Source organism: Miniopterus schreibersii (assembly GCF_964146895.1).
Source record: "Miniopterus schreibersii genome assembly, chromosome: 18".
Lineage (NCBI taxonomy): Eukaryota > Metazoa > Chordata > Mammalia > Chiroptera > Miniopteridae > Miniopterus > Miniopterus schreibersii.
Genome location: NC_138121.1, coordinates 3837267 through 3863890, shown reverse-complemented (window position 1 = coordinate 3863890; position 26624 = coordinate 3837267). Strand labels below are relative to the sequence as shown.

Below are 26624 nucleotides of genomic sequence, written 5' to 3'. Positions count from 1 at the left end.
GGTTGACACCAGGCCCTTGAAGAAGCCCTTTTCAGAATCTGAGAGCAAAGGTATAGAATTTTCCCCAGGTCTGGCTGTGGAAGCTGGACAGCTTCCTAGGGACAAGTCCAAGGGTGGAGGCTGGGACCCAGACTGGTCGGAGTTCGAACTCACACCTGAAGACAACGGCCCCTAACCTAAGAGGGCCTGAGGGCCGGAATCCAAGCCCCTTCTGTACCTGGTCGGGCCCAAGAGTCCTGAAATGCTGCGGGAAGCCAGTGGGCGTCCTCTGTGTGGGCGGGGCGGAGCGAACCATTAACCTTGTCCGCCGGGGGAGCCCAGCGTGGGAGGCGGGGTGGGGGTGCAGCGTGCAGTTCCCGAGGCCGGCGCAAGAGTGCAGAATAAGGTGCACTTGCGGACCCGGCAGTCACCCCACCTTCCAACCCAAGCGCGTCTCTGGGAGTCGCCCCCATCTTAAAAATACAACCTTTACTCCCACCTCGTCCCCCTCCCAGCTCTCCTGTCCCGTGCGGCGCGAGGGCCGGCGCGCGCCCGCCACCGCCGGGATCCGGAGTCGCGACTCGCGTTCCACGCCGCGCGCCACTCGCTCCAGGTGACATCATCTCCCTGCCGGGCTCCGCCTGCCGCCCCAGCTGCCTCACGCCGCAAGTCTATTGGCTGACATGTCTTGAGGCCCGCCTCCCGCTCTCCACCCGCGCGACCCCTCCCATCCCGTGCGGAGGCGGGGTTTAGCCTCCGACCGGCGTCGACGCTGCCTCCTATTGGCCATTCAGAGCCGTCTGTCAGTCTCCTGTTAAAGGGGCCACCACCGACAGGGAGCTTTTGGGGGGGAGGGAGGAGGAAATTTTGGGGGGGGAAAGGTGGGATTTGGGGGGCTCTGGTGGGCACCCCTGAATCTGGCGGCTGCGGCCTCGTGGGGAGGCTGAAAGGTGACAGGGTTAGGGGGCTATTTTAGGGGGTAGAGGGCTGTGAGACTGTGAGAGGGAGTGGGGTCCCCAGCGCCCAAGCTGGAGCTAGAGACGCGGAGCCCGCGCGAGCGGCGGAGACAGGGCTCCACAGCTACAGATCCGGGCCCCGGCCGCCGCCAGGGGCCCCGCCCGGTCCCCCCACCCCACCCCACGTCCCTCCTGCAGCCCAGCTCCGCCCGCAGCCGCCGCGGACCAGGTAGGTAAGAGCCCGGCCCGGCCTGCCAGGCAGCGCCCACCCCGGGGACCCCTCACCGAGCTTCCCCCGCCTCCCTGAGATCTTGGATTCCCTTCTTCATCCCGGGGGACCTCAGAGCCCAGATTTCACAGCCCAACCCCAGAGAGTCAGGCGTGCCCCTCCCGGCTCTCAGAGTCCCCAACCGAACCCTAGAATCCCAGGCATACTGCCGCCCTGCGCCTCCTCCAGGGCCCAGGAGCCTGGATTTCAGTTCAACCCTGGGAACCTCTCTGGATCTAAATCGTCCTCCTCGGCCAAGTCCGGGGAGCTCCAAACACCTGCCGCGGCTGTGTCACACTCCCCAGGCGAGGGCCACCCGGCCCCCGTTGCGTCCGCATAGTCCCCCATTCGCGCACCCCGTCTGCCCATCTCCAGCCCTTCGGTTCCACCAACTGGCCGCGTCCCTGTCCAGGCCCACCCGGCGGCCGCCCTGGACACAGGCCCGTTCTGGAGCTGTCCATGGTCAGGGCTCTCGGCAGCCTCGCCTCCCCCACCTCCTGCTGCTGCCGCCAGAGAGGGGGCGCCGGCGGAGCGGGGATCCCCCCCGCCGCGCCTTTGACCCGGGGATACCCGGGCCCTCCCCGACGCGGTCTCCTGGGCCTCAGGGCTCCGCTGGCCAGGCTCTCGGCCCCGTCTTCAGCGCCCTAGGTTTCCGGGACCCCAGCACCTTCCTCAAGATTCAGGGCTTCTGAATGTTCCTGCCCTGTCCACCTTAGGGGCCTTGGCATCTGGGGATCCAGGTTCCCAGCCTTTACCCCCTTTAGGCACCCATTTCGACAGCCCCTGTGCTCTTCAGACAAATATACCCAGACTCCTAGTACCCCAGCATCTGCCCCCTTAGGGATTCAGGCGCCATGACTCTCCCTTTCAGAGACTCAGAATGTAATTGTTAATACAATACTTTGGCATCTGCGCCCCCTCCCCTGCCCCCTGGAGACCTAGATGCCCTGTCCCCAGTCCTGCACCCCCTCAGGATCCCAGGTGTTCAGGTCCTAGCTTCTGTACTGGCCACCAGCCTATACTGAGGCCGTCTGCCCCAGCCCTCTCTCCCAACTCCCTGTCCTTTACTTCCACAAGGATTCAGGAGTCCAGGCCCCCAGCTCTGCCCTCCTCCTGCCCAGGTTTCTAGCTCCTCATCTCTTACTCTTAGAAACCCAGGTCCCCATGGCCTCATGATTCCCCTGTCAACTTGACATCTCCCAGTGGCCTTGACAAACTCCTACTTCATCCCTATTTCATCTCAGTTGCTGGGCTCCCCGGGACTCTATTCTCTCCCCTGAGACCCAGCTTCTTGAGATATTTCCAGCACCCCATTGCCTTCTCTCAGGCTATGAGTCAAACATACATACCTTCCTCCAAATATGTTCTGTGACCTAGACTCATTAGATGATCTAGAACCTACTCACTACCTTCCATATTTCCAGTTAAATAATGCCCTTGCAATGGTCCATATTCAAGATTCTTGCTAGATCCTGGAACACTCCCAGTCAACATCTCTGTTCCATCTTCACCCAAGGCATGTTCTAAGTTCTAGGCTAGATGCTAAATTCTAGGCATATCTTTTCCCAGATGAATTCAAATATCTAAAGAATCCCCTCAAGCCAAATTCTGATTCCACCATCTCCTCAGACATGTTCCAAATATTTAGAAACCAGTCCTTGCTTATCCTTTGCTAAAATTTCATTTTAGGTGTGTTCTAGGTTCCAGCCACATCCTTGGCATTGTTCTACATTCCATTCTCTTCCCAGGGACATTCTAAATTCTAGAATGTGTGTCTTCCAATTATGTGCTCTAGTCTTTCTCTGAATTGTGCTATCAATTCTAGAATGCACTTTCCTGCTTTAGGTTTCATCCAATTCTACAATCTTAAATCTAGAGGATTCCCACTGAAGTGTTCTATCTTACACCTTCCTTCCTCAGGTTCTAGGTTCTAGGCCCATCCATTCCCACCTTCTCTGTCCACCTTTTCCTTAGTGTGATATTAGTTTAGAACTTGTCCCTTGGTGGACTGTGGGCTTCTTTCTCTCTCTGCTACTTCAGCATTCTAATCAGTCTCCAGGCTCTCCCCAATTCTGAATTCTTCAGCCTAGAAATGTCCTCATTTCCAGAACACCCCATCTCACCTTTGCCAGCTCAGGCCTTATGCCAGTAAATTCTCAAATCTCACCTTGCATCCTTCTACATCTTCCCCCACGCACGACTAAGTTCCAGACAAACTCCTTGCTACTTTCTAGGTTTTCCTTCACCCCCAGGGCATGTTCTGAATTCCAGAGCATCTAGAGTTCTAGCATTATCTAGACACATAATAAAACCAAGACTGCAAACCCTGCTATACTCGATGTCATACCCTCATCCCTGGTAGGTCTTGTGTTCTAGATTATGTCTCCTGACTAGGTTTGCTATGCATTGCATTAGGTATATTCTTAGATATCATTCTGAGGTCACCCAGTTGCTCTTTAAGTTACTGATTGCTCTTGGCTGGTTCAAAGTTCCAGACCTGACTTCTAGAATATGCCCTAAGTGCAGAATCACCCACTCACATTGTAAATGTCCTTTATGCACTCTGTGCTGTGTCTACATGCCAGTTGCTTTCTAGATTTTTGCCCAGCCTTGCTGTTTTGTTACCTTCTCAGTGAATTTGAAGTTCTAGAACAGCTTCCCTAAAGCATCGTGTGTTGCATTTCCTGAGTAGGTTCTGGGTTCTAGATACCATGTTGGTTTTTGGGCCTAAGGCTGGCCTGCCCTCTTATAAACATATTCCTAAACCTGGCCTCTGAGTGCTGGGACTCAGGTGTCTAGATTCTCAGATGTACCTGTTCAAAGGCCCAAGGGACTCAGCTGCTTTCTCTCCCAGGTCCCAGGGCTCTCAGTTCTCTCCTCTCCTCACAGGAGTCTAAGGCCCTAGAACCAGGCTTTGGCTTTGGACACAGTCCGAAAATTGGGTGGGGCTGGGAATTATCTTCTCTTAGAACCGGTTATGCCACTGCCAGAAGGGAGAGAGGGAAAGGAGGGAATAGAATGAAAGTCCCTCCTGCTTTCGGCTGGGCCAGCTGTACCTGTCCAACCTGATGTGTTAGAGGGAGTGGCCCAGGATAGCTTGATTCATCTCCGCCCACAGCTTGTATACCTGAACTCCTGGGTCTGGGTGCCTGGACTGTTGGGTTCTGGGGGAGGAGGGGTCTGAAGGCTGGGATTTCTGAGTCTAAGGTTGGAGGTTTAAAGCCCAGACTCATGTTCCAGGGGAGGAGGGGGTGTTATCTCTGACTCCTGAGATTGGGAAGGAGGGGCCTGGAGGCTCAGACTCCTGAGTCTTGGGAAAGGGACTCCAGGATCTAGACTCTCGTGACCCGATCAAGGAGGGAGCTGGATCTTGGATGCCTGGGTTGTGGGAAATGGCAAGCCTACCCCACCCTCCTCTACGCCTCCTCTCCATCTCCCCAAGTGGAGTGTGTCTTTAGATTCTTCTGGAGTTGTGGTCCAGATGAGAAACTGAAGGAGGGGGGAGTTGAGCTGGATAGCAGCTAACCAGTGACCTAATTCTGTGTTCTCCTGGCTGGGGCTCAGTTCTGTCACTCATGTAGTGGGTTGAGGGGGGTTCTCAGCAGGGCCAAAATAGGTAGAGGCTGATTTTTCCACATTCACTCAGGCAGTGCCTGGGTCACCCGGCTTCGGTTTCATGGACTAGGCTGAGCCTAGATTTGCTGGAAGTGCCTGATGGAGTCTGACCTCGGTTTCCCCAAATGCTCTCACCCAGGTATAGCCAGTACTGGTTTCCTGAGAGCAGTGGGTTTCAGTTTATCCTATGCCATGATCAGAATGAACAGACCTCAGTTTCTTCTATGCAATGCCTCAGTTTCCTCTATGTAGAGTGGCCGTGTCTCAGTTCCTCTGCCTGTGACTTGACCAGACCTGTCTGTTCCCTGCCCCTTCCCTGCCCCTGAAGGCCAGCACCGCCGCCATGATGTGCGAGGTGATGCCCACCATCAGCGAGGATGGCCGGCGGGGCTCGGCGCTGGGCCCGGACGAAGCGGGCGGCGAGCTGGAGCGCCTCATGGTCACGATGCTCACGGAGCGCGAGCGCCTGCTGGAGACGCTGCGCGAGGCGCAGGACGGACTGGCGACGGCGCAGCTGCGGCTGCGCGAGCTGGGCCACGAGAAGGACTCGCTGCAGCGACAGCTCAGCATCGCGCTGCCCCAGGTCTGGGCGGGGCCGGGGCGGGGCCTCGAACGGCGAAGGCGCGGAGAGGGCGGTCCCGAGGGGCGGGGCTTGGCTCTGGGAAGGGCGGGGTCAGGGGCTGGCTTCGCCGCTGACAGGCGGGGCTTGAGCCCTTAGATGGGGCGGGGCTTAGCAGGTAGGGCGGGGCCTTCAAACAGCCTGGTAGGATGAGGGAGATGGGGAAAGGATTGATCCGATTGCCCCGATCTTGCCCATATCTGGGCAGGAGTTTGCAGCTCTAACGAAGGAGCTGAACTTATGTCGGGAGCAGCTGCTGGAGCGGGAGGAAGAGATTGCAGAGCTGAAGGCTGAGCGGAACAACACGCGGGTGAGTGTTGTTGGGAGCGGGGCCTCGCGGTGTTGCTGTCTGACCCATCTTTTCCCCATCTCGCCTTCCTGTCTTCTCCCTGCTCCCACTTCTTGGCTGGTGTCCGCCGGCCCCCTCCTTCCTTCTGTCTCTCCCCTATCTCCATAACGGTCTCTATTCCTGTACCACTCCTTCCTTGACCCCGCCCCTACCTGGATATCCCTCTCTTTTCCTGACCTGTCTCTTTCCTTACCATTTGCTTGGTTCTACCTCTTTCTCCATGTGTCCGACTTGCCTGTCTGAACCACATTTTCCCTCGCCCCGGCCACTCTTCCCCTGCCTTTTTGACCCGGTGCCCTATCCCTGTAGCTTCTGCTGGAACACCTGGAGTGCCTGGTGTCCAGGCATGAGAGGTCACTGCGCATGACCGTGGTGAAGCGCCAGGCCCAGTCCCCGGGCGGGGTCTCCTCTGAGGTGGAGGTGCTCAAGGCTCTCAAATCTCTCTTCGAGCACCACAAGGCTCTGGATGAAAAGGTATGAGAATGGAAGAGTCTGGGTGTAGAAGGGAAACCCGTGGGTAGCTGAGGCTGACCTGAATTGGAGAGATTCTGCTTGTGCTTGGTTGGGGATGTTCTAAGTGGGAAAAAGTTGACTCTGATTGACTGGCTATGCAGACTGAGACCTGACTGGTCGATAATGGAAACATGAACTAGGGTGAGGCTACCAGTGGCTGGGACTGCACATCCATTATAGATAGAGGAATTCTAACGTTGCCCTATCCCGCCCATTCCAGGGGTGCTCTGCATCATGGCCAACTGTCCTAGTTTGGATCTGATCTCTATCTCACTCCTGTCTTGCCCCATCCCCAGGTCCGGGAGCGGCTGCGGATGGCGCTGGAGCGGGTGGCTGTGCTAGAAGAGGAGCTGGAGATGAGCAACCAGGAGGTGAAGCCAAGAAAGGGAAGGAAGGACTAAGGAGCTCCCAAGGGGGTGGGCTGATTTTGGGTTCCAGAATCTGTTGGAACCCAGGACTAGAGCAGAGGACCAATGGGGTTGAACTATGGAGAGAACAGAGGGCTACTAGAACTGCCTAGTGAAAGTGAGACTAAGGTGAGGACCAGGGGCTGGGTCTAACAGGAAGAACTCACTCCGGAGGAAAAGTTTGGATGGACAAAGTCAGGGCTAAAGGGGCAAGAGTAAGGCTGGACTCCCTCCCTGCTGGGCAGCTAAGGAGAGATGTAATGAGAGCACATGGTCTAAGGGTAGCCCCAGCAGGACGGGAAGTGCCTATGACTTCTCCTTAGAGGGCTGGTGCCAGGGGGAAGGAACTGATCTTCCTTTGCCCTGATTTCCCTTTTCCATTCCCAGACTCTGAACCTTCGAGAGCAGCTGTCTAGGCGCCGGTCTGGGCTGGAGGAGCCCGGCAAGGATGGGGATGGGCAGGTAAGAGTTGGGAGTCCTTCGCAACCCTTGCTCTTCATAGATCCTCATTCCTATGGCCACCACTCTGCCCTCTGACTTTGTGATGGTCTTTTTAATGATTGATATGATCCCCACTGACCCTGGGGCATCTGAACTCCTAAGACCTGATTCGGGTCACATAGCCAACTACTGTGACCTCCATGACCCTTACTGACCTTTGGTTCACTCCTCTGGCCACTCACCCCCCATCAACTTTCTCCTCGACTTCTCTTTACATCTGTTTCCCCATCTTTGTTCTGCCCTTTTCTTCCTTACTGTCCCCGCTCCAGACACTTGCCAATGGCCTGGGCCCTGGCGGGGATTCCAGCCGGCGCACAGCTGAGCTGGAGGAGGCCCTGGAGCGGCAGCGAGCGGAGGTGTGCCAGCTGCGGGAGCGCCTGGCGGTGTTGTGCCGCCAGATGAGCCAGCTGGAGGAGGAGCTGGGCACCGCCCACCGCGAGCTGGGTAAGGCCGAGGAAGCTAATGCCAAGCTCCAGCGCGACCTCAAGGAGGTGAGGCCGGAGCCCCTGGTGGGTTGCCCTCTGTCCCTCCCTTCCCCCTAAACCTCACCACCTTTGCCCAAAGTCACAGAGCTCATGGATGGTGGAACCCAAATCCAGTTCGCAAACTGTAGATTCCTTTCCTCTCTGGGCTTCAGCTTCCTAGCCTGTAAAATGGGACTTAGGACTTTTGTCAGAGGGTTGGCATGTGGCACACACACAGGAGGCTCTCAGTAACTGTTCCTAGTTATGTTATCACTGGGAAATTCTTTTGTGCCTCTCAGTTGAGCTCCTTTGTCTGCACTTCACCCCACCCCAACTTAGGCCCCTTGATCCTAGCTCCCAGGCCCCAGGGCCTGCTGGGAAATGTAAGCGTGGATTCTCCAAGGCAGTGGATGAGAAAGAATAGCGCGCGCTTTAGAGTCCTCCACCAGGGCCTTCACCTCACGTTTTAAGCCTGAATGGCCCTGGGTCCTGTTAGAAAATGTCATCAACCACCGCAAGGGCTCCCAGACAGAAGCTCATCTCCGATGAGACCCCGGAGCAGCTTTTCTGGGGTTCTGAGCCTGATTTACCCTGGGGGGGGGTCTTGGGAGATGTGGCCCCCCAGATAAAAGGGACCTTGTTTCCCAGGAGACCCTAGGGCACTTGCTCTGTGATTCTAAGCCTGGGCTGTGCCAGAAGTAGCTGAAACATCTAAGTCCTGGATTTTTTTGTGTGGCAAGTGGTCCAAAAAGAGTGGAGGAGACTTCCCATCCCATGAGCCTTAGGTCCACCCACATGGGGAGGGTCTAAGCCAGTGCTGCCCTAGAAACTCACGGAGGGTGGCAGGGGACATCACCATGGCTATTCCTGGGGGCTCTTGGCAGGTCTGGTTCCACCATTCTGACGCCCAGATGTCAGGGGACTTCATTTTCCAGTATACCCTGGGGTGCCTAATTCGGGGTTCTAAGCTTAGGCTACCCCCAGGGCCTTTTGGGAGCTGTAGTCCACGCGCTCCTTTGCCACCTCTGCAGGCGTTGGCGCAGCGGGAGGACATGGAGGAGCGGATCACGACGCTGGAGAAGCGCTACCTGAGCGCCCAGCGCGAGGCCACGTCTCTGCACGACGCCAACGACAAGCTGGAGAACGAGCTGGCCAGCAAGGAGTCGCTGTACCGGCAGGTGGGCGCGCGGCCCGGAAGGGGCGGCGGGACGTACGCGGTCGTGGCCGGCGTGACCTAGCCCCTCCCTTCCCCCCGTACCTGTCCTACCCCTAGAGTGAGGAGAAGAGCCGTCAGCTGGCTGAGTGGCTGGACGACGCCAAGCAGAAGCTGCAGCAGACGCTGCAGAAGGCAGAGACCCTGCCCGAGATCGAGGCGCAGCTGGCCCAGCGCGTGGCGGCGCTCAATAAAGTGAGGGGGCCGGGGGCGGGGCCCGGAGGTCTGGGGGGCAGTTTTCTAGTTTGGGCTGAGCGGATGGGTGGCCTGGAACGTGAACCGAGAAAGGGCCAGCGCCTGAGTCACGGGTGCGGGGTCTGGAGTCCCGCCAGGGAGCTGTGCGGGCCTGGCCTGGCACCAGTCTTGGCGGCAGCGGGTCCTCGTGGGGCAAAGTCAGATGTCAGGGGCTCCACCCCTTAGGCTGAGGAGCGTCATGGGAACTTTGAGGAGCGCCTTCGGCAGCTGGAGGCCCAGCTGGAGGAGAAGAACCAAGAACTTCAGCGGGTGAGTGAGCCGACGAACGCAGCGGAGGCGGGGCTTTGAGGCTGGGGGAGGGGCCGGAGGCTGGGGGCGGAGCTTAGATGCAGGGGTGGGTTGGGGGCGCTGCGGGCCAGAGCTCAGAGCCCGGGCTGCGCTGAGGGCCAAGTGGGCTTGACAGGCCCTGTTTCCCCTTCCTTCGGGCAGGCCCGGCAGCGGGAGAAGATGAACGATGACCACAATAAGCGGCTGTCCGAGACAGTGGACAAGCTGCTGAGCGAGTCCAACGAACGGTTACAGCTTCACCTCAAGGAGCGAATGGGGGCGCTGGAGGAGAAGGTGCGCCCTTGCACCCTGGACCACCTCTTACCCGAATCCCTGGTCCGCAGATCTTTCCCCCAGAACCCTTATCTGAGATCCCCCTAAACGTGGGCAGCCTGAATCCGACAGACGTCTCTGCTATATTGCAGGGACCACTCACTTAAACACCCCAAGAGCTGAATTCCAGGGCACCCATGCCCTGAGTTCTTGGCTTTTCCCCAAGCCTCTTACCCTATGGACGCTCAAACAGAATATTTGATTACACAAGACACAGAGCTCTGGGTCTCCCAGGGACTCCCCTACCCCACTGCATCTTTGGACCCACAACCCCTATGTGCTCCAGTTCACCAATCATGCGCCTCTCATGGCCCCTGGACTCCTCTCAGGCCCCCAGAGCATGTTCCTTTCAGGCTTTCCCCACTCACGACACCCCTATCCCCCACAGAACTCACTGAGTGAGGAGATTGCCAACATGAAGAAGCTTCAGGACGAGTTGCTGCTCAACAAAGTAGGGAGGGGCCTGGAGGGGTGGACCAGGGCATTGGAGCCAGGATGGCTGGGGTTGGAACCAGCTCGGACGCTGGGCACGTTCTGACCTGACCCTCTAATCGCCTCCCTATAGGAGCAGCTCTTGGCAGAGATGGAGCGAATGCAGATGGAGATTGACCAGCTGCGGGGGAGGCCACCATCCTCCTACTCCAGGTGACAGTAGTCCTCCTGCCCCAACTCTACCCATGGACCTCCTTGGCCAAGCTCATCCTTTCTGATCCCCAGCTCTCCCCTACACCCACTGCCTGTCTTCCTGAGATTTCCACTGATCTCTCTAATTTTTTACCTCTGACTTCATCACCACTGACTCCAGATCCTTTTTCCTGACCTTTGACCTCAGATCCCTCTTTTAGCCTCCTGACCCTGGGCCCTTCCCCATGACCTTTTATCTCTGTTTCCTTTTCCTGACCCCTTGGTCTCTGACTGTCTTTTCCATGCCCACAGGTCTCTCCCTGGCAGTGCCCTGGAGCTCCGTTATTCCCAGGCACCTACATTACCTTCTGGCACCCACTTGGACCCCTATGGGGCTGGCAGTGGCCGAGCAGGCAAGAGGAGCCGCTGGTCAGGGGTCAAGGATGAGCCCTCCAAGGTCAGCAGCCACTTCTGGGGCCTGGACTGAGTAGGGCTTGGGAGGGCAACAGTGAGAAATGTGGTCTATCACATGGGGCTCTGGAAGGGGGCTGGGCTGAGAAGCGGGGTCTCCTGGACCCATGCTGTCTTCTCTCCTTCTCCCATGACTCCATCATCCCCACGGGCCTGGATGCCTCTTCATGGAAATCCTGCTGCCTGGTGAGAACCTTAAAGGAGTGATGCGGTGGGGAAAGGGATAGGGTCTGGGGGATGGTGGGCAGGGTGTGGAACCCTAGATGAAGAAAGTAAGTGGGCTGGGTCAAAGGAAACAGTGAAATCAGGGTAGAGGGTGGAGCCCTCAGGGAGGTGGGGTCGTCAAGAAAAGGAACCTGTCAAAAGATAAAACTGGGCTGGAAGAAGTGTGCGGGCTGGATCACACGGTGAGGGCAGGCAGGGTCAGGGGATGTGGGCAGGGTCATGGAGGGTGGCAAGGTCAGGAGAGTTGAAGGACAACCTAGGGCTTATCTCAGCCCCCACCCACCTGGGGTTACTCTGCCTCCACACAGAGACAGGATTGGGAGCGATCTGCCCCTGCGGGGTCCATGCCACCCCCGTTTCCTGGGGAACTGGATGGCTCAGATGAGGAGGAGGCGGAGGGGATGTTTGGGGCTGAGCTGCTCTCCCCCAGCGGGCAGGCTGACGTGCAGACACTGGCCATCATGCTTCAGGAGCAGCTGGAAGCCATCAACAAGGAGATCAAGTGAGCACTGCCCTGCCTGCGCCGGCCCCACAGCCCCTCTGACTGTGGAGTCTAATGTGAAGGCCAGAGCCCATATCCTCTCCTACCATCCTCAAGGAATTTTCCCAGCCCAGTACTCCCTCCAGTATCCAGGAATCCCCCAGGATACACCCAGAAGTCTCCTATATGATTTCCCAATACAGCAAAGACTGTACCTCCAAATACCAAACTTCTCAACCCAGTACATCAACATTCCTCCAGTACACCACAGATTTCATGACTTCACACAGCCAGTACCCAGAGACTCCGGGTACCCCAAGATTCACAACACAAGCACCCCATTCCAGAACATCAAGGACCTCACTCTAACACATGAAGAACTGCAACTCTCCATACCAAGAATTTCTACCTAATATAGCAAGAATCCTCAATTTATTAAGAATCACCCACCATATAAATTATACCCTGATTCCCCAGAAACTGCTTTATTTGGCAGTTCTCTAATAACACACCCTCCCTGGCCCCAGCAAATATACTAACATGACAACCACCTTCCCATTCAAAGTTGTTCTGACTTGAGTCATTGCCTCTCACATACCAAGTGACTCTAAGACCTTCCCAGATCCTAGGTTGACATCAGAATCCCAGATCTCATCTTGATCTTATTATGACTTTGCTCTTGACATCCTCCTTGGAACCTGACCTCTTGCCCATAAAAATCCTTTTGTGATTTTCCAGAAGCACTTGGTTATCATCAGGGTAATCCCAATGCAGACCTTAATCATTGTCCCTAATCTACTTCCACGACCTCTTGAGCCTACCATGACCCCTTAACTCCCCTTGAACCTGTGAGGCCATCATGAATTCTCCAAGACCCTCTAACCTCATTATGCCTTCTCCAGAATTCTTTTTGCCTCCCCAAGCTTCCTGGCCCCCTGGGATCCCCAGGCTCCCCCTCCCACTGTCTGCCTCAGTCCTCTCACCAGTCTCCCCCTTTGTCTCCTCAGGCTAATACAAGAGGAGAAAGAGACAACAGAACAAAGGGCAGAAGAGCTGGAGAGCCGAGTGTCTGGCTCTGGCCTGGACTCACTGGGCCGCTACCGCAGTAGCTGCTCACTGCCCCCCTCCCTCACCACCTCTACCCTTGCCAGCCCTTCCCCTCCCAGCTCTGGCCACTCAACACCCCGCCTGGCACCCCCTAGCCCTGCCCGTGAGGGCACCGACAAAGCTGTAAGTGTTCTGGGGTCTCTTAGCTTGGTGGGGTGGGTAGGAGGTCAGAAATGGGACTCCCCAACAGACAGCAACAATAACTCCTCACAGCGGTGGTTTTCAAAAGCAATCTTAGCTTTCCCTAAAAGTTCCACCTCAAAGGGCAAAGGGAAGGCTGAGCCACCGGGTTCTTGAGCCCTAATTTGCACTTTAGTTAGACCTGGTCTACCTTTACTGGTTTTATGCATTAAGTTCCTGCTTAGGATTTTAAAAAATGATTCTGTGACTAAACATACATTTGAGAACTACCATTATATTCTCATAATTGAACTTTGAGTTACACATATGAGTAGCCTTATTTTATTACCTTAAACCCAAGCTTTCCTGCCTCCAAACCTAGTAGCTTTCCTTCAGACCATGCAGATCCCACTTCCGACACAAGCTATGAAACTATAAATATGCGCTTGTTATGCTCCAGTGGGACTGCAATCATTGGCTTTTTTTTCTAAAACTCACCCCACTTGATCTAGGCTACCTTCAGAAATGGTGCCCCAAACCAGAGACATCTCAGACACCCCTTAATTAGTAAACGTCCCAACTAACAAGGAGCCCTCAACATGACTCCTCCAATTCAATCCAGCCTCTCTACCTCTCTATCCCCAGAATCATGTCCCCAAGGAGGAAGCTGGGGCTCCACGAGGGGAAGGGCCAGCCATCCCAGGAGACACCCCACCTCCCACTCCCCGCTCTGCCCGCCTTGAGAGAATGACCCAGGCCTTGGCACTGCAGGGAGGATCTCTGGAAGATGGGGGGCCCTCACGGGGAAGGTCAGCAGGGACAAGAGATGGGACAAGTTTGGGCTTGCTTGGGAGGATGAGATGGGAGCGGACATAGACTTGGGATGAAAGGAAACATCCCAGATGGGGTCTGCCCTCATTCTGTCCTGCTTATCCAGTGAGGGCACCCCAGATTCCCTGCACAAAGCCCCCAAGAAGAAGAGCATCAAGTCATCTATAGGCCGTCTCTTTGGCAAGAAGGAGAAGGGGCGGATGGGGCCACCAGGACGGGACAGCTCTTCTCTGGGTGAGCACCCTGATCCCACTCTTTCCTTCCTTCCTTTGTTTCTTCTTCTTTACATGTTCACTTGGCATTCATTCATGTCCTTGTTGACTTGCCCATTCATTTACAATGTGGAAGGGACAGGACTTGGCAGAGGAAGATGAGAGGAGGAGGGACAAGGAAAGAGCCCTCTGTGGCCTGCCTGGGTAACTAGAGGGCTAAATCATTTATCATTTTTTAAATAAAGAGAGAAGAAGCATCCTAAAGGCCGAGCACCTGTTGTGCTGGAGCCTGCTTGAACTTGCTTGTAAGAGTCAACAGTTAACTTCAGGAATGTTGTGTGCTGCTTGACATCACACTGGTAGCTTGAAATTGGCATAGTGGCATTATTTACACCATGGGTATTGGCAAATGCTACAAATCAAGGAATATTTCCTTCTTCCACAAGGAGCCAGTTAAACATTTACCAGCACACATTGCCACCCTGACAAGGCCAGACCAATGAATCCCCTATTTTGGGGATGTCTTTAATTTATTGCCTGGGAGGTGACATTGGTCCCTGTCTGGCTTTATCACTCCCTCTCTGTGGCCTCATTTACTATTCCCTTGGGGCCTCTGCTTTCCTGGCTTCCTTCTTACCACCCCCAGCAGGAAAGATTCTGCTTCCCCCTGAGACTCTCCAAATTTTGGCCCCTCCCTGCCTCCAGCTGGAACACCCTCAGATGAGACGCTGGCCACTGACCCTCTGGGGCTCGCCAAGCTGACAGGTCCAGGAGACAAGGACAGAAGGAACAAGAGGAAGTGAGTGTGGGAATGGGGAGACGGGGAGGACTTACAGACTCACATGCATTTTATTTTAACTTTCTGCCACGTTTTCTACATTCATAAAGTGTTTTGAGAGGGGGTTGTGGTGAAGGGGGCCATCCAATAGGGCTGGGGGTCTCTACCCCTGAGAGCTCCTGCCCTGGCCCCCTCTTCCCAGGCATGAACTTCTGGAAGAGGCCTGCCGCCAGGGCCTGCCCTTTGCTGCCTGGGATGGCCCCACCGTGGTCTCCTGGCTGGAGGTAGGGCCCAGAAATGCCCTGATTCTTGATCTTCAATCCCTGCGACAGCCCCACCATTAGGGCTGGCTGGGCCCACCGAGCACCATCCTCCAAGCCCAGACACAGGGGTGGAGTGGGGTGGGGTGAGGTCCTGGGAAGGGTGCGGCTTCCCGCTGATCTCCCTGTTGTTCTTCTTCTCCCCGCACCCCTGCCCCTCTGGCCATGCCCGCCTCGGTCCTGGTCTCCTGTTGCTTCTCTCTGGCTCCCCACGTCTCGCCCTCTCTCTGCGATTCCCCGTCTATTTTTCTGCCGCCCCTTTCATCTCTGTGTTTTTGTCACGGCCCATATTTCTTCCCATGTCCCTCCCTCATCTCCGAGTCTCTCCCGATCTGTCTCTCTCTACCCCTCTCCTTCTCTTCTGACTCGGGCTTTTCCTTTTCTGACTCTCCTCCTGTCTGCATGTCTCCCTCTGACCCTCGTGCTCCTTTGACTTGCTCTGCCTGCTTCTTCCCACTGCGAACTTTCCGTGTCTTTCTGTCCTGTCCCGCTTGCCTTTCCCCGTCTCTCTGTCTCCGTCCCTGCCCATCTCTCCCGCTTCTCTTCCTATGTCACACTGTCCCTCTCTCCGGCCTCTGTGTCCCTCCCCCCTCCCTTCGCTGGTCTAGCTGTGGGTTGGCATGCCCGCGTGGTACGTGGCCGCCTGCCGCGCCAATGTCAAGAGCGGTGCCATCATGGCCAACCTGTCGGACACAGAGATCCAGCGCGAGATCGGCATTAGCAACCCGCTGCACCGGCTCAAGCTGCGCCTCGCCATCCAGGAGATGGTCTCCCTCACCTCGCCCTCCGCTCCCGCCTCCTCCCGCACGGTCAGTGCCCAGCGACCAATCCCAGCCCTTGTCGCCTCAAGGCCCCGCCTCTTGTCCTCAGACTAGCCAATCGGGGCCTGCTTACTCCAGCTCCTTCCCACAGACCTACTCCCCACATGCCACCTGGATTATCTGGGGCGGGGGATGGGGGGGTGTCTTCTCTCAGGTCTCCCTGCCTCCCCTGTACCCCCTAACCCTTAAATTGCAGCCAGAGGGTTCCCATCCAGGAGAAAATCCATATGGTTCCCTGCAAGGCCCTTAAAATGAAAGGCCCCTGCCTCCCACCTTTCCTGACTCCGCCCCTTGGCACCAGCTGCTGGTTTTGCTTGGAGCGCCCCTCCCCGTTTTTCCCCAAGGCTGGTTCCTTGTCATCCTTGAGGCCTCAGCTCAAGTGTCACCCACCATCTCCAAGAGGCGACCCTAACTCAATAGCTAAACTAGTCAGCCGCCCATCATCCCAGAACATTAATACCTATTTTTTTCTCCGTGGCATTTACTGCCTTCTAATATTTTAGCCTTTCATTCCATGCAGAAAATTATGTGTACCGTGCCTAATTCAGCAATTGTTAACCTTTGTCGCACTTGCTGTTTGCACGTGTATGTGTGTATCTGAAGCACTTGGATGTAATTTGTGGACATCATAACAAGTTAGCTGGAAAAATTCCTTCACTGGGCCTTTCTAAAAATAAGAAGTTTTTCCTACATAGCCACCATGCGCTCATCATACCTAAGAACATTAACGCAATCAGTCTATACTCAAATTTCTCCTTACATATCCCAGACTCTACAACTGCATGGCACTCAGGAGGCACTGCATAAATGTGTGTGCATGTGTGTAAGATTTTTTATTGATTTTTCAAGAGAGAGGAAGGGAGAGGGGGAGAGTAAAACATAGATGCGAGAATGAGACATGATCAGCTGCCTCCTGCAAGCCCCCTACCGGGATCACTGACCGGGAATCAAACTGGCAACATTTTGGTGCAGGGGTCGATGCTCAACCAAGTGAGCAACCCAGCCAGGGCATAAATATTTGAATCCATATATGAATTCCTAACTCCTGGGGTTGGTGGGAGCCGGTGCTCAGTAAGTGTGAATACAAGTCCCCACTCCCCTGAACATTTGCCCTATTGCTGTATCTGCCACCTCACTCTCAATCTTTTCTGTACATTTGTGTGAAGAGAGGTGATGTCATTGGTACAGGGCCACAGGCAAAATGCCCAGCAGGTCCCCAGTGGAAACCTGAATTTGTTCAACCCCAAAGCCCAAGTTCTGGTACACAGCAGGTGCTCAATAAACGATCATTCCTTTTCTCTGTCACTGTCTTGCCCAAGCAGTGGCTGGCCTTTTTGAGCCAGAAAGTAGAATGTGTATAACTGTACATGACCTGAGCCTCCAGGAGCACGACCCCCTCCCTTTCCCTATCTGGAAGCCCTCTCACCCTCCATAATGCTCCCGGCCCCTCAGTCCACAGGAAACGTGTGGATGACACACGAGGAGATGGAGTCCCTTACGGCCACGACTAAGCCTGTGAGTGCCCCCTGCCGGCAGCCTTGAGGGTGGCACTAATTCTCTCTCGGGAGGGAGGGGCGGGGCGGAGGCGAGTCTGTAGCGGTCTGTCCGTCTGTTCGTTCCTCCCGCCCTCTTTCACCTGCCCCTTAACCCATCCCTTCTCTCCGCTCTTCCCACTAACGGGTCAGGAGACCAAGGAAATCAGCTGGGAGCAGGTAGGGGGCGCAGGGGGGACGTGGGCGCATGAACAGGCTGTGCACGCTGCATGGAAGCCCCTTCTTCTCCGAGCCCCGCCCCTACCCTCGCTGGAACCTTTCATCACCACCGCGGGGGGTCGCTGTGCGGAGCTCGGCTCTGGACTGTCTCGCTGTGGCTTGGTGGGGGTCTTTGTGGAAGCCCGGTGGTTCCATTGTTAGTTGTTGGCGTGGTGCACGGGCCATTCCATTATGGTGGGTTGCGGGGCCCCCCAGGGGTGGTTCTATTGCTATGACTAAAGGGAGACTCTGTGCCCCCTTTTCCCGCTGGTTGAGGGGAAAGGATTGTCCCAGTGTACTGGGCACAGGGGAAAGCATTTAGGGACCAGGCAGCACATCAGGCTGAGAAGTTGGGGAGGAGGATCTCCACTTTGTTCTCAAGAAGGTGGAGGCATGAACTCACCTGAGGTGGAGGAACTGTGTTGGCCTGGGCTCTCTTTCTGGTCAGGGGGAGGTATGGATTGTTTCCTTATACTAAAGTCAGTGAAGGACTTTGGGCTGATCCAGAATATTGTCCTGGACCAGGTACACATTAAACTAGTATTTTCTGGACAGTGCAAGAGTGATGGATGGGTCCATTACTCTCTGCTGTGGGGAGAGCTGTGTTGGAAGAATCCAGTCTTGACTTGGGGCAGTAGTGACATTGGACTGATCTGTTGTTGAGTTGGGACAATGCTAGACTGGTGAGTCTCAAACTTTAATGCACAGTTCATGTCACCTGAGGATCTTGTGAGAATGCAGATTCTGATTCAGTAGGCTGGGGTCCGAGATTCTGCAATCCCAGAAAATTCACAGGTGATAGTGATGCTGTGGGTTCAAGGACCACACTTTGAGTAGACAAGAGTCTGTTCTGTCATTATGAAGGAGTAGGAGACAACTTTGGATTGGTCCATTGTCCTGACAGAGATTGGCCATTGTCCCGCTATGGGGTGGAAAAAGAACAACCTTGGGTTGGGGGGTTAGACTGTACCCTTTCGTACATACATGGGAAGGGGTCAGAGGAACTGACCCCTCCTCCACCTGCCCATGGCCCCAGATCCTGGCATATGGCGACATGAACCACGAGTGGGTGGGGAACGACTGGCTGCCCAGCCTGGGGCTGCCCCAATACCGCAGCTACTTCATGGAGTCGCTGGTGGATGCCCGCATGTTAGATCATCTTAACAAGAAGGAGCTCCGGGGCCAACTCAAGATGGTGGACAGCTTCCACAGGTGGGGACTGCTTGGCCAGTGGGGACAGTCTAAGGGGAAGCCACACTCCTATCGAGTCTTTGGCCAGTGGGACTGGTGATGGGAAATTCTTTGGGTATCTTTGGCCCTTTAGCCTGGATTCTCAGGAAATCGACTCCTGTGCCCCTCATATCAATAAGATGGTCCACTAGGAAAAGTCCAAATTCTGATACAGCTTGGCTAGTTGACTCCACACCCCTTCCAGGTTTGCTAATAGGAACTGCCTGTTGAAAATACTCTAACTTTGAGAAGGTCAGCAATCACTAGCACTGACCCAATGGAACAACTCTCTGACCTCTCCCAGGAGACCACAGTCAATGGGGAGGGCCCAATAGGAGCAGCAGTCATTGGGGTTGTGAAGGCTCATTTGTGACTCCACTTCCCGTGCTGCTCAGGGTGAGTCTGCATTATGGGATCATGTGCCTGAAACGGCTCAACTATGACCGGAAAGACTTGGAGAGGAGGCGGGAAGAAAGTCAGACCCAGATCCGAGGTAAGTAGCAGAGTGTAAGGGTCCTTCTGGGAGCCAGGTGGAGAGGTTTGGGGCAGGGCTGAAGAGAGGGTGACTAGAGGAGCGGAGGGGGGGCCAGGGAAGAAAAGCGCAACCATAAACCATGGGGGGAGAGGGGGAGCCAGTATATGGGGCATGGCCAGGAAAGAGGAAATGGGGGTGAAGGTATGGGCTAAATTGGATGGGCCTGCAGCTGAGGATCCCTTTGGTCCTCAGATGTGATGGTGTGGTCCAATGAGCGGGTCATGGGTTGGGTGTCTGGACTGGGACTGAAGGAATTTGCCACGAACCTCACGGAGAGCGGGGTGCACGGGGCGCTGCTGGCCCTGGACGAGACCTTTGACTACTCCGACCTGGCCTTGCTCCTGCAGATCCCCACGCAGAATGCACAGGTGAGCTGCTGCTTGGCCCGGGTCATATTGGGTATCCCCACCTCGCAGTCTGCGGGCTGCAACCCCTCTCCCACCTCTCCTCCCCAGGCCCGGCAGCTCCTGGAAAAGGAATTCAGTAACCTCATCTCCTTGGGCACAGACAGGCGGCTGGACGAGGTGGGCGCAGCAGCAGCACCTTCTGGGGCGGAGCTGAAGGGGTCCCGCTTGGCTTTGCTGAGATGTGGTTGGAGGCGGGGACGGGATGGGGTGAGGCTGAAGAAGCTGCGAGATACGGAGAGGGGTGGAGTCAAAGGAGGGGCGGGGTCAGAACCCTGGTCCCACGCTGGATGCCTGGCCCGTGTACCTAGGACAGCGCCAAGTCCTTCAGCCGCTCCCCATCCTGGCGGAAGATGTTCCGAGAGAAGGACCTCCGAGGCGTAACCCCCGACTCCGCTGAGATGTTGCCCCCCAACTTTCGTTCCGCTGCAGCAGGGGCCCTGGGCTCTCCGGGACTCCCTCTTCGAAAGTTGCAATCTGAAGGTGGGCGGCCCCCCCAGAGCGGCAGTCCTTCCTCCCTTCCCCTTCTTCTGGATGGGACAAGGGCCAGCTCAACATTCCGGAGGCCTCCCCCTCCAGGCTGTGAAATGGCCCAGCCCACTCTCTCCCACTCATGACAAATGGATCGCTCCAGCATGCCAGCTCTCTTCTGCGGGTGTGCAATGGCTTAATCTCGCACCCCTTTCCCGGGTGGGAAGTGAACTCGCCTAGTGTCACCTGGGGCACCCTGGATGAATCCAATGCTGCGGGGAAAGGGAGGGAAACCGGCGAAAACTCAGGCTGTAGCTGTCATTTCGGAAGGGGAATTCCAAGGAAGGAAGCTGGGGGCTGAGGACTGGAGAAGCCCTGGGAGGACAGGGCGTGTGCGTGCGTGTGTGTGCGTGTGTGCGTGCGTGCGTGTGTCTGCGCGCGCGCTGCACCGCTGCTCGCTCTAGGCTGAACCGCTGCTCGCTTTCCCTCCAGGCCAGACTTCCGGGAACTCCCGGGCAGACGGCGTTTCCGTGCGGACCTATTCCTGCTAGTGCAGGCCTCCAGGTGAGGACTGTCCTGGGCGACCTTGGGGAACGGGGCGGCACAATGGATCTTCACTGCTCCACGTACTGCCTGCCCGGCGTCGATGCAGGTGACCTCCCTCGGATGGAAGAGTCTCCCAGAGGCTGGGCTGTTTTCCCTCCGGCCCAGAGCGTGGTCTCGCCGGGAACGCGGCCCCGGGCTCTCGCGCGGACTGGACCATCTGCACAGACTAGGGGGGAGCGCGCGTCCCCGCCTCACAAATGGACTGGGCCCGGACCAAACCACATGAACTGGACCGAGAGGGGGAAAGAAGAGGGCAGAAAGAAATCCCGCCCCAAACTTCCACCTCCCTTTTCTCTACTTTGTAATTTATTGATCAGTTCCCGGTGGGAGACGGGTGCCCATTCCCCGCGGGAAGGGGGCGAGGCTTTCCTCCCGGGCCGCATGCGAGGAGAGGCTGCCCCCTCCCCTTTCCCCCAGTCGCGGGGCCCAAGTCGTCCTTCCCCGTCCGAAAGGAGGGGAGGGGGGACTCGCTGCTACAAGCCTCGCCCCCGTGCCACTCAGTCCCGCCCCATTCCTTCCGGTCTCCGGTTGCTGGGGGTCAGCTGTGGGCGGGGTCCCTCTCCCCAGTGTCTCGTGTCCCCGGGGCCCCTCCGCCCCCCGTGCTGTGGCCGTGTCCGTGCCCCTGGGGTAGGGGGCGCAGAAGTGCGCCCCCCGTTCCCCTCCGGCTCCGGGGTTTGCATGGGAGAATCCTCTTTCCACGATGCCACTGGGCGATGTGGCGTGGGGGGAGGGAGGGCGGTGGGGGAGCCCTCGCCCCAGACTCTCTGTCGGCCTCCCTGCCTCAGGCGTCACTCAGTGATCACGGGTAAAGAGAACTGTTTCAAAAAGCTCCCGTGTTGACCGATTTATTTATCAGGACCCTAAACAAACAAACCACCTCGAGGACCGGGAGCCCAGGCCCTCCTCCCTCAGACCCACGAGTGCAAGTGCCCAGTCACCACCCGCGTTCCGTTCGCAGTGCCCCGGGAGGCCAGACCCTACGCCTGACAATAGGTTTCGGGGAGCGCGTTTATTCAGAGAAATAAATATGGCTTGTGGAAAGGTGTTGGGGGGCCAGGGAGGTACGTCTGCGCCGCCATCCCGCGGCCGGGTCAGGGTTCCGGAGTTTCCAGCATGTCCGCCAGGGCCCTGGAGCGGAGGGTGCAGAGGTCAGACAACCGAAGTGTCCAAAGCTCATCACCCTAGGGCGCTGAGGGATCGTTAACCTTCCCATTTTACCGACGGGGAAACGGAGTCCCAGGGTCGTCCAGTAACTCACCCGGACAGCGCCTGTCTAAGCAGGGCCCTTAAACTACCCCCTCCACACACTTACTGGTACAGGGACGAGGAGAAGTAGTCGACGTAGCTTCCTGTGGGAGAGAAGAGAGAACAGGTTTGAGGGGTACTCCACGGGCGAAATTAGGGGTCGCTTTTCACTGCGTCCGAGATCAAGGCTAGCTCTGCCCTCTTTTCCAGATTCCTTCCTCTGGGCCTCCTTTGAAGGTCCGCTCGTCTCTCCTTGCTCCGTCCCATTCTCCTGGAGCCCCGGTCCTTCGAATTCTCTCGCGTTGGCCCCGCCCACTCAGTCCCAGGCCCACCCTCAGTCCTGCACCCACTCTCGCCTCCCAGGCTTCAGCAGCTATTCCCAACCTTCTCTTCGCCCCGCCCCGCCCCTCCGTGCTCGCCCCGCTCCACCCGCAGCCTCGGCCACGCCTCCAAAATGAGTCTCACCCCACAATCTCCCATTCCTGCCCCTCAGATTTGGCTTGGTCCCCACCAGGGTTGCCTCGCTGGGCCCCGCCCCTTCCTCGGGTTTCTCCAGAGCTCGCCCACCACGCTCACCTGGGGTGCAGACAGTTTCGCAGACCAGTGGGCAGAGGTAGCAGAACTGGCAGTGCTGGGATGGGGGTGGGGAGAGAGAGTGAATGGCAGGTCGTGGTCAAAGGCAGAGTCGGGATGGGGGTGCGGGCAGGAGGCTAGCTAGGTGGAGGTTAAGGTCGGAGACAGGATCTTGGGTGGAGTCAAAGCTGCATCAGGGGTAAGGGGTTTGGTCAGTTTGAGGGCAGAGGCCAGGATTGAGGGCTGGAAGTGCTCAGATAGTCCTGGGCCATCCTGTGGCTCACCTGACACTGGTCACAGTGTTCTCCCATGTTCTCCTCATCACAGTGACAGTTCTCACATTCAGTGCATCTCTGGGGACCGGAGGAGCCTGGTTAGATTGAAACCTTAACCTCTTTTGGGAGCCACCTGCCAGTCTTCCACCCTTCCCCCACCTCCTTACCCTCATTACCTCCAACACCGACTCAGTTTCTTCCCCCAAAGCCACTTCTCCCTGCTTGGTTTTCAATGGCAGGGGGACTCCACATTCCCCCATCACTGTGTGTGGGACCTGAGGATGCCCTCTTCATCCCCTTTTTTCTTTCCCCACAGCCTGTCATTCTCCAGTCCCAGGGTCATCTGCCTCCCTCCCCCTGACTCTTTGTCAAGCACCTTCCTCTCTGCCCACATCCGCAGGTGCAGCTCAGGCCTCATCCTCCCCTTCCTGGACCATTGCCCCAGTCTCCTCCATAGTCTCCTGGCCTCCAGTCTGTCCCCGACATGGCCCCAGATGTGTCTTTCTTCACCTGGAACTTCCCCTGCCCTTCCTTTGCTCAGAGCCCTTCCAAGGCACCCCAGGGCCCTGGGACCAATTCCAGGGACCGCTTGGTGGATGGGCCTGTGCTGGGGACATACATTGCAGAAGGAGCAGTAGCCACACAGGGACCCTGGCAGGTAGTTCCCGTACTCTTGGGCATCCTGCGGACCTGTGGGGACAGGAGGGCAGCAGTGACCCAGGCTGACTGGGCTCCTCCCCGCTCCCACCAGGCCAGATCACTTACCAGTGTCTTCACCACTCTCCTCCTCACTGGAGCCACCTCCAGCCACCTCCCTCCTGGCCAGTGGGTTGGGGATGATGGTGAACTGGAGCTGGTCTTCCTTCAACCCCTCCTCCTCCTCGCCCTCCTTCTCCTGGCTGCCTTGGCTCAGTGGGGCCCGAACTTCAGTCCTCTCTTCTCTCCTCTCATCCTCTTCCTCTTCCTCCTCTTCTTCCTTATCCTCCTGGCTCAGGTGGAGGCCATGACCTTCCTCCTCATCTTCCTCATCTCCCTGGTCCAGGCTACCACGGCGGGTGCCTTCTTCCCCCTGCTCTGAACCTTCATCTTCCTCATGGGAGCCACGGTCTTCTTCCTTCTCCTCTTCCTCTTCCTCCTCAGAATCTTTTTCCCCCAAATGGCTTCTGTCCTCGACCCTTGTGTGTTCTGGGGGCTGGTGACTAATTTCTTTGATGGACCCTCTCTGGCCAGTCCCTTCATCTCTGTGGCCTTGTTGTCCATGGCTGGGAGTGTGGTGGCCAAGCGTGGCAGAGCTGTCCTCATCTTTCTCCTTGGGGACTCCATGATGGTGATGGCCGGGGACTTCTGTTTTGTACTCATCTGGGAAGTACTCCTCTTCAGTGCTCTCGTGGCCTCGCGCCTGGTGACTTGTAACGGGGTGGCTGAACTGGACTGCGATCTCCTCCGCCTCATCTCCAGGGCTGTGGTGAGAAGGTCTGGGAACCTGGTGCCAGTGTTCAGTGGACACACCCTCGTCCTCATCTTCCTTGTCTCCCCGGCCTCGGTGTCCATAGCTGGGGAGGTGATGGTGATGTTCACCCGAGACATCGTCCTCTTCCTTCCCGTGGCCTTGGTGCCTGTGGGCCAGGGGTCCATACTCAGTGGAGACATCATCGTCATTGTCATCTTCTTCTGCTTTGCGGCCTTGGTGTCCATGGCCAGGGACCTGATAGTGATGTTCATCGGAGTCATCATCTTTTTCCTTGCCATGGTCTGAGTGTCGGTACGCCTGGCGTCTGTATTCAGTGGGGACATCATCCTCATCCTCATCTTCATCCTCATCCTCCCCATGGCCTCGGTGCCCGTGGGCCTGGTGTCTGTACTCAGTGGGGACATCATCCTCATCCTCATCTTCATCTTCATCCTCATCCTCCCTGTGGCCTTGGTGCCTGTGGGCCTGGTGTCTGTACTCAGTGGAGACATCATCCTCATCCTCATCGTCATCATCATCCTCATCCTCATCGTCATCCTCATCCTCATCCTCTTCCATCCCGTGGCCTCGGTGCCCATGGGGTCTGTACTCAGGAGAAACGCCCTCCTCATCTTCATCATCCTCTTGTCGGTGGCCTTGGGGTACATGCCTGATGACACGACGTTGATACTCACCGGACACCACTTCGTCCTCACCTTCGTCCTGATGGCCGTGGCTCCTGGGGCTGGGGAAGTGGTGCCCACGCTCTGCCGAATCATCCACATCTTCATCCCCCTGGCCCCCGTGCCCATGGGCCTGCTGAGCAAGCTCCGTGACGACGTCTTCATCAGAGACATTCTCGTCTCCAACCTCGTGGCCTTGGTACCTGTGGCCTAGGAGTCGGTGGCCATATTCCCCGGAGACATCTCTGTCCTCTTCTCCGTGGTCTCCGGGGCTCCAGAACCGGTGTCCGCTGTCTGGGAAAACATCCTCGTTCTCATCTCTGTGGCCCCTGTGGCTGGGGTGGCCAAACTCACCTGACATGTCCTCTGAGGGCCTCGAGACTCCTGCATTGTTGTTCCAGTTGCTGGGGCCTGGCCCAGCCCCTCTCAGCTGCTGGGTCACAGCTGGGGGGAGGAGCAGGCTGGCCACGGCAGCCCAGAGGAGAGAAGTGTGCAGCCAGGGCCCACGGCGGCCCATGGGGACGGACAGGCAGCGGGCCTTTTCCCAGGCTGGCTCTGGCTGCCACTTGCGGCTAGTGGATGAATGTTGGGGCTTCTTGTCTCTTTTCGGGTCTTCCTCTTTCTGTGTCTTTCCTTTGCTGTGTCTCTCTCCGTCTTTGCCTGTCTGCCTTCCTCTGGCCGTGGCTGCCGGCACTGGACACCCCTGTGAGGCAGGCTCAGGAGCCCCCTGACCCCCCTCTAGGGCCCTCCCTCCCACCTCCCAGCCAATAAGGCCTCTCCCCTCCCCTCTTTGTGGCTAAATTTACTCTCAGGCCCTGAGTTATTCTGGGTCGGTTTGCCTGCCCTTCCCCTCCCGCTCCTCCTCCTCCCAGGAGGGGTAGGTGAAGGGGTCTCTCCTTGGCCAGGAGAGGGGGTCCAAGGGACTTGACTTTGGACTACCAACAAGTTCATGTTTGGCAGCTGCAAAGGCAACAGCTAGACTTGTAACGGGCCAAGTTGGGGGCACCAGGGTCAGCCGGGGCCAGGAGACATGTATCTGAGGGATGAGACCCCTGCCACGGGAGGACTGGGGTTAGACTATGGGGGCTTCTGGCCAGAATGGCATACTTTGCTGAGAGAGTGGATGCCAATGTGGAGGCCTTAGAGGGGGGCAAAAGGAAACCTCCTCCCAGCAAATGTGCCCATGACCTCCTGTCCCTGGAACGCAGATCTGGGGGCAGGGGACTAGGCCAGGCCAGGGCTATAAATACAGCAGGGGGGCTCAGGTTACCCAGGAGGCCCCAGCTGTCTCTGTCAGAGACTTGGCAAGAGACACATGGTCCCGCCTGCGTGTGTGTCAGTATCTCCCACTCTTCATCCTGTCACTATAGCTCTTTGGGTCCCCATCCCTCTTTATGGGTCTCCCTGTCTCTCTCATGGTTTTGGTCGCCACTCTCTCAGTGTCCCTTCCCTACCTCCCCAGGACTCTCCCCCCCCCCCCCTTTGGCTTGTCTTTCCCTCTCACTCTGTCTGCCCCCCCACCCCAAGACTTTGTCTCCCCCTCTGGGTCAATATGCGCCCTCCCTCCTCTCTGGCATTTCCTCTCTGGGTCTCTGTCCCTCCTCTAATCTCTGTCCCCCTCTCTCTGGGTCTCTGTCCTCCCTGCATGTCTCTGTCACCTCCCCGAGTCTCC

At 57.0% G+C, this 26624-nt stretch overlaps 2 protein-coding genes across 3 annotated transcripts; one reads left to right on the top strand and one right to left on the bottom strand.

The window, feature by feature from the left end:
- The first annotated feature begins 1136 nt into the window (after positions 1-1136).
- On the top strand, positions 1137-21548 carry PPFIA3 (PTPRF interacting protein alpha 3). The gene is made up of 30 exons (XM_081117521.1): positions 1137-1164; positions 5147-5401; positions 5646-5747; positions 6096-6260; positions 6596-6670; positions 7094-7168; positions 7477-7698; positions 8703-8849; positions 8945-9079; positions 9305-9388; positions 9569-9700; positions 10128-10190; positions 10305-10384; positions 10676-10820; positions 11374-11561; positions 12548-12770; positions 13413-13576; positions 13705-13832; positions 14516-14609; positions 14791-14872; positions 15517-15717; positions 17182-17244; positions 17415-17441; positions 18517-18692; positions 19106-19203; positions 19438-19613; positions 19701-19769; positions 19961-20132; positions 20613-20684; positions 20773-21548. Exons 2-29 carry the CDS (start codon positions 5162-5164, stop codon positions 20669-20671), a joined length of 3585 nt encoding a protein of 1194 aa, XP_080973647.1. The 5' UTR covers positions 1137-1164; positions 5147-5161; the 3' UTR covers positions 20672-20684; positions 20773-21548.
- HRC (histidine rich calcium binding protein) lies at positions 21541-25728 on the bottom strand. Of its 2 annotated transcripts, none has more exons than XM_081117527.1 (6): positions 23585-25728; positions 23439-23509; positions 22829-22897; positions 22548-22602; positions 22039-22075; positions 21541-21854 (listed from the first exon to the last, which is right to left on the bottom strand). In XM_081117527.1, the coding sequence occupies exons 1-6, from the start codon at positions 25467-25469 to the stop codon at positions 21818-21820; spliced, it is 2154 nt and encodes a 717-aa protein (XP_080973653.1). In that variant the 5' UTR covers positions 25470-25728; the 3' UTR covers positions 21541-21817. The 2 variants fall into 2 exon arrangements, with proteins under 2 accessions (XP_080973653.1, XP_080973652.1); XM_081117526.1 differs by having other exon boundaries at positions 21548-21854; positions 23196-23509; positions 23585-25701.
- Between the last annotated feature and the right edge of the window lie 896 nt (positions 25729-26624).